The 11019-nt window shown below is 32.1% G+C and overlaps 2 protein-coding genes across 2 annotated transcripts; both read right to left on the bottom strand.

Moving 5' to 3' along the window:
• Positions 1-8255: 8255 nt before the first annotated feature.
• LOC145104554 (uncharacterized) lies at positions 8256-9473 on the bottom strand. The gene has a single exon (XM_079041778.1). The coding sequence runs from the start codon at positions 9471-9473 to the stop codon at positions 8256-8258; it is 1218 nt and encodes a 405-aa protein (XP_078897904.1).
• A 99-nt stretch (positions 9474-9572) lies between these two features.
• On the bottom strand, positions 9573-10190 carry LOC145104555 (uncharacterized). The gene has a single exon (XM_079041779.1). The coding sequence runs from the start codon at positions 10188-10190 to the stop codon at positions 9573-9575; it is 618 nt and encodes a 205-aa protein (XP_078897905.1).
• Between the last annotated feature and the right edge of the window lie 829 nt (positions 10191-11019).

Here is an 11019-nt window from a genome sequence, read left to right on the forward strand (position 1 = left end):
AAATGACCTTATGACCACATAAGCTTTCGAGAAGAATTTTTTTTACCCAATTAGGATCACCGGCACCCTAAGAAAACATGACAAACATATTAATAAACATACAACACCCCCCCCCCCCCCACACACACACACACACACATATATATATATATATATATATATATATATATATATATATATAAACCTCTAATAAACTCTTATTAACCAATTCATGAACAATAAAACTAATAAGAGAAGTAGCAGCTTCATTGAAAACAACACACATGATCTCTTCTCCTTTATCAATTATTCGTATAACCAATTTATATCTATATAAAAAATGTTGATAAGTATAACATATAAAAAACTATTTGAATAAAAAATACTTACGATTGACGAGGGTTATCAACATTTTTCTGACAACTAAAACAAAAATAGTGACCATCACGCATAGTAACCTTCTTACGACATGTTCCACATTGGAAAATTTTCCAATCATTAAACATATCTATATCGACGATGGTTCCCTCAATAGTATTTTGTGTTCCCTTTACAAAGAAAAAAAAACAAAGTGAATTCGCAAATCACATGGCAGTTTAGTTATCGATATGTATAATAGAATACCTCAACAACACCATCCTGTAAGTAACTATAAACATCAGATAAGCTAGTCACAACGAAGTTCTCTATTTTATTTTGCTCTGAAATAAAGCGTACCGGTTGTGATACACTATAAAACAACAACATGACGTGTAAGATAAATTGATCAACATGTTATATTATGCTTGAATTGCATGAAAATATATAAGTAATTACATAAGATTGAAAAACTCAATCTCCTTCACCCGAAGGTTCAAATACATTTGAGATGAAGCTGTTGTCTGTACGGTTGGAACATCTTATAGAAACAAATAGCCATATTAAATATACAAAAAAAATTGTAAGTAATATTGTTTTGTTACAAAGAATAAACCTTTGAAAAGAGAAACTTTGCAAGAAGTGAGAATGACAACTACATTATCATTGTAGCTTCTTATGTCTTCATCGTTGTACTGTGTAGCAAGTTTTCCCTATATTGTGACACTAACTTTCGTACCCCTACATGTTATTTTTCAAATGCAATATAATTAATATATAATCTTATAAACTAAATTATTGGAAATAAGTGTTTTATAGAACATACGTTTCATCGGATATGACTATTTTACGCATGTCTGAATCATACAAACGACCTTTTCGAACTATTTTTTCTATAAAACCCCACTCACAAACACGTCCAATAACGTCTACAAACAGGTATATGTTAGAAAAACATATAGAATCATTAACACGTGAAGAAATCTTGCAGAAAGGAATGAAATTGAAAGAATATCGTTGGAACAATGATAATGGAAGGTGAGAATCTGAAACTATTGTAGAAGGCATGAACTTAACGTATATATCCTTCTGTAGTGGACTATAAAAAGTATCGTATGAAAGAACTTCAAAGTTGTGTATCGTTGGAACAATGATAATGGAAGGTGAGAATCTGAAACTATTGTAGAAGGCATGAACTTAACGTATATATCCTTCTGTAGTGGACTATAAAAAGTATCGTATGAAAGAACTTCAAAGTTGTGTATCCCGTAGACACCTCCGTCTTTGATTTTGTTATTAAATGAGTGTATCAATGTATGAGGAATGGTTGCATGGATGCAACAATTCTAAAAATAACAAAGAGTTAGAGAAAACAGAAAGTTTAAACAAATAGTAGTTTATGTTGATAGAAAGAAGAAAACTTACATGTTCATCCGATAAGATTAGGTCAACAGATATAAGCCGATTGTTGATAGGGTTGTATACTATCCATTTACGGGAAACAATTACATGCACTTTCAACCTGTTTGTTATATTAGGACGTAAATCGCTAACCAAACGATAAACAAATTGCATCTTCATCAATGGTTGCCTACATTTGTAATAAAAAAATTAAAAAATAAAAAATATAAGCATGCTTGAATAAGCAGATATGTAGAATATTTGTACGGGTAGTTAGTTTTTTATGCAACAACATTTGATGGATGTTGCAATTTATGTAACAAATTTTTTTTTTCCACAATATACTAACTATGTTTTACAGGATGACGACATAACGCAACATGTTAACCTTAAACTAATAAACAACAAAGGAGAAGTTGTAAAAGAAACAATTTTAATTATTATCACGTAGGTGAAACAGAGGAGAACAAACTCAAACATATCACTCAATTACATAAATCAACAAATATTGGAGAATGCCATCAATACATCAGCAATAAGTAGAATTTGGTTAAATAATGAGCAAGGGTATCAACATTGGACCCTAATTTTAAAATGGTGTAAAGTAGATTTGAAGTTTTATGTGTTGGTTATTTTCTAAGGGTCTTTAATGTGAACAAACATTTTCAAATTATTTTTACAGGCAAGTATTATAGATTGTTTATATAATAATAATAATAATAATAATAATAATAATAATAATTTCGAAAAGTAGAGAATCTAAACTTATAAATATCTATACTAATAATACTAATAGTACTGCAGTATATACAAAAAGAAGATTGTATAGGTATTCGGAGAATAACATACAAAAATAGAGTTTAGGTATTCTTGAATGATATAAGAGGACAAATGCAAACCTACAAAAATATAGCCGATATAATATTAAACAACTCGAAAACGTATGTACATAGGGCAGAAAAAACAATTAACATGAAAAAGCAAAATACTTATAGTGCCATATTTCCTTTATCCAGAAATCAACCAAATACAAAAAAATTGCAAACTCAAACAAAATATAACTAGTTATGTAGTAAAGTCAACAGAACAAAATGATGCGGTTAAAGTTAAATAAAAATATGCGTAACTTATATGATGATCATAGCGTATTAGCTCAACATTCAGAACGTTTTTTCTACTTAGCTCATTTTGGACATTTTTGCCCCTCTTCCTAATATCATGGTCATTTGGGACAAATAAAGTAAGTGTATCAGAACAGAACAATGACATAATAGTAAATCAAAAAGAAATTAAGATGTATTACTCGATTTTTTTTTTCCAAAATATGCAACCTATGTTTTTAACGATGATCAAACATAAAATAACTAAACATATGCCCGTGTTACTCAAACTAGGAAACAACAGAATTTGATCAAAACACCATAAATAAGTAGAATTCGATAAAATAAACAACATGGGTAAAATGGGAAATGAAGAGCAAAAGGGCCACTAATGGAACTATGGCAAACAAAGAATTTTTTTTTACATAATATAGAAATTAAAGACAATGCAGGAACTTACAATCCTCTTCCACAATTCACCAATGAACCTCTTTTGTTACTGGTTTCTGGTAAAAACCGAAACACACCCCCCTTTATAAATCTGTAAAGAAAAAAATGGATAATGGGAAGCAGAACCTGAATTATAGTGCTCACAGCCTCACACAATGAACATCATGAGGGATAAAACCGAATTATATTGAGCATATATTGAACATCATGGGGATAAAACCGACATAATGATGTGAGAAAAACATGGAGAACTGCCTTAGTCAGGTTATAAAAAAAACCGCATGTATCAACCCACAACTCTAAACTGTAATCGTATGTCTGATAAAAAAAACGAATGTTGCCCAGTACCGTTTTTATTTTCAATAATATACATTTTCAATAAAATTAACAGTATGCAACAAATATGAAGCAGAAAAAATTGCCAAATCATCTAGTTTTTTCTTCTGAGGGCCTCAATAAAGTGATTAGTTGCGTCTTTGATGTTATATTTATGTCGGATATATAATATAAATCCCTTATTGTATTTTTAATTTTCTTTTTCTGATATTTACAATCTTTCATTTTGTCAATTGAGAATAAACATAGGTTTTAATTAAATAGTTATGTATGTTTGAGCTTATTTCACATGGTATTGATTGTATTATATCTATGAACTCCCAAACTGAATTACCCCTCAAAGACACACACACACATACATAAGTATGAAATTTAATATGACATTCTTGGAAACTATATTATTTGACACAAATTAAAGAGAATGAGAATATCAGTGAGCAACAAATTCCAATGATGAAGTCGAGGGGTAGTTTGGTAATTACATTAACATTTTGCAGTGGACCAGTCATTGGGGCAACCATGAGGGAGGACGAATTAGCTCAATTTTGGTTCAGGTAAAAGAAAAAGCTAAGCAAAGGGATAAAATATGTAATTTACTCAATATATGTATAAGAAAAAGGAATTGACATTTTTATTTAATGTAATTTACCCTACATGTTCATAAATAAAAAGTATAAGTTTTTGTAAAGAACATGAAAGTGTTACATATTTGTTTTTAATGTGATATAATTTCTGGACCTTTTTGCCCTTGTTCATGATATAATGGTTTTTTGGACAAATAAACTCAATGTATCAGTAAAGTACAATGAGATAATAGTAAAGTACCTTTTCTGCACATGTTCATGTATTAGTAAAGTACAATGACAAAATAATAACAGAACATAATTAAGATGTATTACCTTTGACAAACAACAAATTTTAATCATATCGTATTGAAAAGATGGGTATTGAAAAGATGGGTACAGTGGGTGTCAAAAGTCTTAAAACATAGCCATGTTTCAAAAACCCAAACACAATGACATGAACTAAATGTTATATATCACGTGCTTGTGCAACCAACATGTCTAATTATAACATCACACTGTATCAAACTTCAAAAACATGATCATATTTACAAACAAACCGTCTCAAAATCTGAATGAAATGAAAAGACTTCATGACAACGATGAATCGGAACAACACACTCAAGTCTTTTTCCTGTAAAGAAAGATAGTTCATTGTTTCGATAATCCCACCATTCATGTGCATCTGCATTGTTGTTAATAACATCAAATTCAACCCACTTATTCTGAATGAGAACCCAAAGACCCCACATACGATCTCCATTTAGACAAAAAAATCCCAATTTTCCCGCAAAATTTATTAGCCTCGATGTATACGACATGTAATATATGTGTATAAGGTGAAACTATGATTACATATTTTTCAGAATATGCATCAAATCGCGATATTTGATAGTTTGAATAGAAGATGGTAACCGAATATTACCAAGGTCCCTCCATTCCCATGTAGTGGACTGAAATAATTCTACTCGGAAGTTTTCATAGCCATGATCCTTTGTCAAGTCACTACAACAAAAAAAAACATAAATGTTATACAACCAACTAAAACAAATAGTTAAATAATAATAGTAAAACAAGCTTATGATGACTCTGTATATGATAAACGAATGATCTTGAAATGCATCGGGTTCGAACGCATAACCACCATAGCAAATTTTAACCGCAATGTACTTATAAATTGGAAATGGTAATGTTTTGCCATCTAAAGTCATTAGCTTACAGACAAATAAAAACATTTCTGGATATTCATCTAGATTATCACATTCATCAAGAATAAGTCCGTTCAACGAAGTTGCTAAAGTTGTACATGCATTTGGTAGACAACCAATGTCAAAATTCTTCGCACCACACGACGGAACAAACTGACGCTCTATCGTTCCCCATGGTTTTTTTTGTTGAACAATAACTCAATGAAGCACATTATTTTTCGCTTGTAAAGATCAAGAACATGGTTGGTGTATGTTAGTTTTTCAAGACATTTACTTGTACAACGTATAATATGGAATGTCTTTAATGATGTTCTTGAAAGAATTTCAAGAAACACGTCAGTCTCCAATAATGCTAGCTGTAAAACAATCAAAATAATCATATAATGAACAAACATAAAGTAAAATTAAATGTTTAAAATACATATAACATATGGATGCTAAAGAAGGTAGATGAAAGTATAAAATTACAAAAATTACGTCTACGGTAAGCTAAAAAATTGAATGTCAATATCGATAACAATCAAGTCCATCACATATTTATTATATACATTATCAAGAACATCTTCATACTACAATGTAACAATGTAAAACCAATCAATTTATCATAACGAAGCAAACAATATTTCATAAAAAATAACATATAAGATATTAATATAACAATCATGGTGCAAGTACAACAAAAAAAATTAATCAAACTTTTGACCAAATTATAAGAATTGGTAAAAATCCCTGTCATATGATAGAAATAAGGTGAAATTGAAAAAAAAAACAAATTAATTGAGTATATCTTTCACTATATAGAGTCTACTTTACATGTTTTATCCATAATAACAGAATACTTTGCTTTTATTCGTTAAAATGATAACTATGTTGCAATTATTCTTTTGCTTTTATTGCTTAAAATGATAACTATGTTGCAATTATTTTTCAAAATGAGAAATACATTGTTAATATTGGTGATCCTTTTCTGCAAATGGACAAACTTTGACAAAAAAAAAAACATTTTGTATATCCCATATCCTTACAACTTTAGCCAAAGAAGAATATACAAATGTTGTACATTAATGAAAAAGAAACATCTAAGCAAAGGGAAAAAATATGTAGTTTAGTCAATATATGTATAAGCTAAAGTAATTGACATTAAGTAAAATTGAATGGTATAAAAAAAACCAGTATAAGTACAATGCTATTATATGGAAAGTGTAATGACCATTATGCCCCCTCCCCCACCCCACCCCATTATATATTTCTTTAATAATTGCAATTCTCAAAAACTTAACATTCAGGCTGTTAGATTTGACAGCCATTAACCAAGATTACAAAACTGGAGCATAAGGACCAAAAGTCAAACCAAGCACGAAAATTCAAGTAGCAGGTAATCAGACTTGAAGGCTAATGTACATAAACTGAGTCTATAACCTAATACAAAGTACTGTTATATAAAATTTACATTCAGATATGCAAAAATCGCACCAAAGACCACAACACGCAACAAAAATAGAAGAAGAAGCTTAAAAAATAATCCTAATTTGCTATTGACTTAAACATAATTGAAAAAGATACCTTCGTATGGAGTTGTGTTTGATGATGATTTCATAGCCTTGAGTATCTCCATTGTTGATTGTAGGAAACAAAGAAAAAGATGTAACAGAGCTGTAGAATAAAAAAAACCGGTATAATCTTAAAGAAATCGAAAACTTATGTAGATAGGGCAGAAAAAACAATTAAGATCGTGATGGAGAAAGTGTACAACATCATTGTGAGAAAAACATGGATAAGTGCTTGATTGCGGTTAAAAAAAACCGCATGTACCAACTACCTGGTAATCTCACAATGTTATTCCTTATATATATAACTGGGAAAACAAAGCCTCCACTTCAATCTTGCCCCTTGGCTTTATCATAATATTTGGATGAAATACAGACCAATTTGCCATTCTCTCCAACCACCACACCATCAAGTCCATACCTTGAGTGGCTTATCTTCAAAGTAAAAATTGTTTGCATCTAATTTGTGCTCCATAATTGATCAGACGATTGAAAAGAGTTCTGTGTACACAAACGCTTCATTAGATCAATGTTGACAATTCAATGTAGAGGTAAATTATAAAATACTTCTTTATACACAACATTTTTTGTTAAGTTGTTGGCACACTTTCCGTTGCTGTCAATGTAAAATCGAAGTCCTTCACGAGAGGTTACACGAGATGCCGTCACGTAAAGCTGACCATGAGCAAAAACCGGTTGAGACAAGTACACACAAACATGATTAAAAGTTTGGCCTTGACTTTTGTTTATTGTCATAGCGAAGCAAACTTTTATTGGAAACTGTCTTCTTTTAAATCTAAAAGGCCAAGATATATCATTTGGAGTCATATCAACCCTTCCATTTAGAACTTTCTCTCCAACACGAGTTCCAGTAATAACAACTACTTCAAGAACCCTCTGACTGATTTGTGTGACCACTAACCGAGTCCCATTGCATAACCCTTTTTGCAAATTCAAGTTACGTAACAATATGATTGGTGCACCGACTTTTAGGTATAAGGTATGGTTTGGAACACCTGAGAACCACAACGTGTTATGAAATTCAGTTGGATACATAATTTGCATTTCTTCAAAGTCATCCGTAGTCGAACATATATCATCAGCACTTAACATTTCATGCATGTCGACTGGCATACTTTCAAGAACATGTAAATTTATGTTGTCAACCTCGTCATTTGTTAGGAAAAGAATGCATCTTTCCTTTAAATAAGAGAAGTCGCTAAGTCTATTCAAAATATCATGGAATACATTGGATAACATTGTCTGAATAGGACTGTCAGCAATAGGAATCAGAAGGTCATTAGGTATAGTGATTCATGTAGCATCATCTTCACCTTCAACTACAATTATAGGAAGCTTACCAGCCCCCATGTCAAGAAGCCATGTATTGAATTTATGCATGCGTATCAATTCAACACTAGTGATGATGGTTGGATCATGTAAACGCATGTTAGTTGTCAAGACAAAAACAATACATGCATTCCAGAGAGTACGTGATTTGTTGATAGCAGCTCCAACGACATCGCAACGTGATCCATGCGGAATGATGGGCAGGATTTGCCGAAAGTCACCACCAAGTACTAAAATCATCCCCCCGAAAAGCTGATTTTCAGAACCAGGAATGTAATACCGACAAACATCACGAAATGTGTGATCAATAGCTTCAAAACAATATCGATGTTGTAATGGAGCTTCGTCCCATATAATAAGCTTTGCGACATTAATCAACTCTGCAAGATTCATGCCGATGTTTATTGAACAACATGAGTCGTGATTAGGATCTATAGGAATATTGAACCTGGAGTATGATGTACGCCCGCCAGGAAATAATAGAGAAGCAATGCCAGAAGACGCAATAACTAATAGAATCTTTCCCTGGGAACGAATACAAGAAATTAGTGTTCTCCATAAGTACGTTTTCCCAGTCTCTCCACAACCGGATACAAAAAAAATCCTCCTTTTTTTTTTAATAACAACATTCATTATAGCAGTATAAACCTCGTTTTGTTTCATATTTAAAGCACTGTATAAAGCTTCAAAACACAATCTTTCTTCTTGCACATTGTGTGCATGCTCCCCAACAATCAACCTATTTGAACCAATATTCAGCAAACGATGCTCTATCTGAGGTAGATTTGGGAAATCAACTAATGATCTACCATTACCATTTAAAACATCGTCTATATGGAGCAGAGTGTAATTTACCAATTCCTCATCTGAAAACAACAATTCTTCGTTCCGAAGGAATCTACGTTGATTATAAGCAACATCTTCTGATAAAAAGGGAAAACAATCCCAGAAGAACTGTGCTTGATCAGTAACAGTACAGAATAACAAAATTGTTACGAACAATTCTCGGAGTTGATGTCCAAACTGCCATTGTGACGCTTCTTGAATTGATTCAAGCCATTCGGTATCGTCTCCTAATAACCTCAATGCTTTGCATGCGGACATATAGGTTGGATGCTCAACACCATCAACAGTACGAATATCTTTAAAGCTAACGGGACCACGTACGACATTTAGTAGCATTCAAAGATAATAGTTTTCACCCTAAGATGGATTTACAAAATATATATGACCAATAAAAACGCCGCCTTTTCGTGGCCTCCATTCGTTATCTTTTTGATGTCATGTAAATTTTGTTGGAAACTCTGCATATGTTAAATTTCGAGCCTCTGAATACAACCGATTTTCTGTCATCCATTCAGTAAAATTGGACGTTGCAACTGTAGTCCTTTCAACAACATCTACAATATCATCCCCATCTCTAAAATAAACTCTATTACAGTTTTCTTCATGAAATGACAGTCTTCCTACTGCAACTGAACGATAGTGCATCTCAAATCCCAATAATTTCCAGCATGCTTCGGATATTGAAATGTAACGACATTTGATGTATTCTTCAAACTCATCTTCGTGTTGCAACATCGATACGAATGATTGTGTTCTATTTGGACCTTCTAAAACAACTGTAGCACGATCATGACCTTTATTCAGATAATTAAAAAGATATTTAACCAAGGTACCTTGGTTACAATACTCAACGTTGATATGATACCCGTATTTGACAAGAAGCTTTAAGTTATGGGGAATGATATAACGATTATCAAGCATAATATCATGCTGACCAACTTTAGCTTTTGCTCCATTATTAGACCTTCGATAGGAGGGCCACCCATCACCTCTGATAAAAGTTGCATCATAATATTCCTTTGGATATCTTTTTGAACATTGTCCATTTTGCATACATTGCTTGAATGATTAACCTAACTACAAGGGCCATGCATGATGTGAGTACGAACAGCTTCATACGCAACGGGTTCATTTTCCTCATAAGGCAACTCTGCAGATATAAAGTGATCAATCCTGTCGGTTATAGAGATTTTATCATGTCACACCCCCAAACCGGAACGGCGGAAACGTTCGAGGGCGGAGGACGTCATGTTTAGTATCACAACACATGCATCATAGTAATCAAAGTAACAAACAACCATTACATTAATATGAAAGTGTTTACAAAGTATGTGATTCACAAAAAGTTAACTCCAAGTAAATAACAAAACAAGACATGAAGCTACTATGCTCCATCTTCTGAATCCCAATGAGCATACCTGTCTACTAGTTTCCTGAGAATACAAGTTATTTTGAAAGAGTAGATAAGCATTTAAGCTGGTGAGTTCATAAGTATTTTAGCGATGTATAGTAAGTTGAAAGTTCTTTTAGAAAAGTTCGCCTGTTCCTCCATAAAATCCTATATCTTCTGATATGATGAATGAAAGTAAAAATGACTCTACAATTCCTTCTATGAGTACTAAATGGATACAAGTTATATAGAATCCTGATCAAACAAACAATCGATTGTGTGAATCTGCCCTAAGCCCACAACCAAACAAGGAACAGGAAATGAGGCGGAAGTCACACATCCTATTGTTTGTTAGATCTTCATTATATATAACCCTGGCGTATTCATTTGGTACTTACGGAGTTAACTGTAATAGTTCTTTATATTTGATGAAAACATTCTTTAAGAAAATCATATATTTCCTTTAGTAAAAATGGTAACCACAATAGTTCC

The sequence above is a fragment of the Lactuca virosa genome, chromosome 4, assembly GCF_052849685.1.
Source record: "Lactuca virosa cultivar CGN04683 chromosome 4, Lactuca_virosa_CGN04683_v6, whole genome shotgun sequence".
Lineage (NCBI taxonomy): Eukaryota > Viridiplantae > Streptophyta > Magnoliopsida > Asterales > Asteraceae > Lactuca > Lactuca virosa.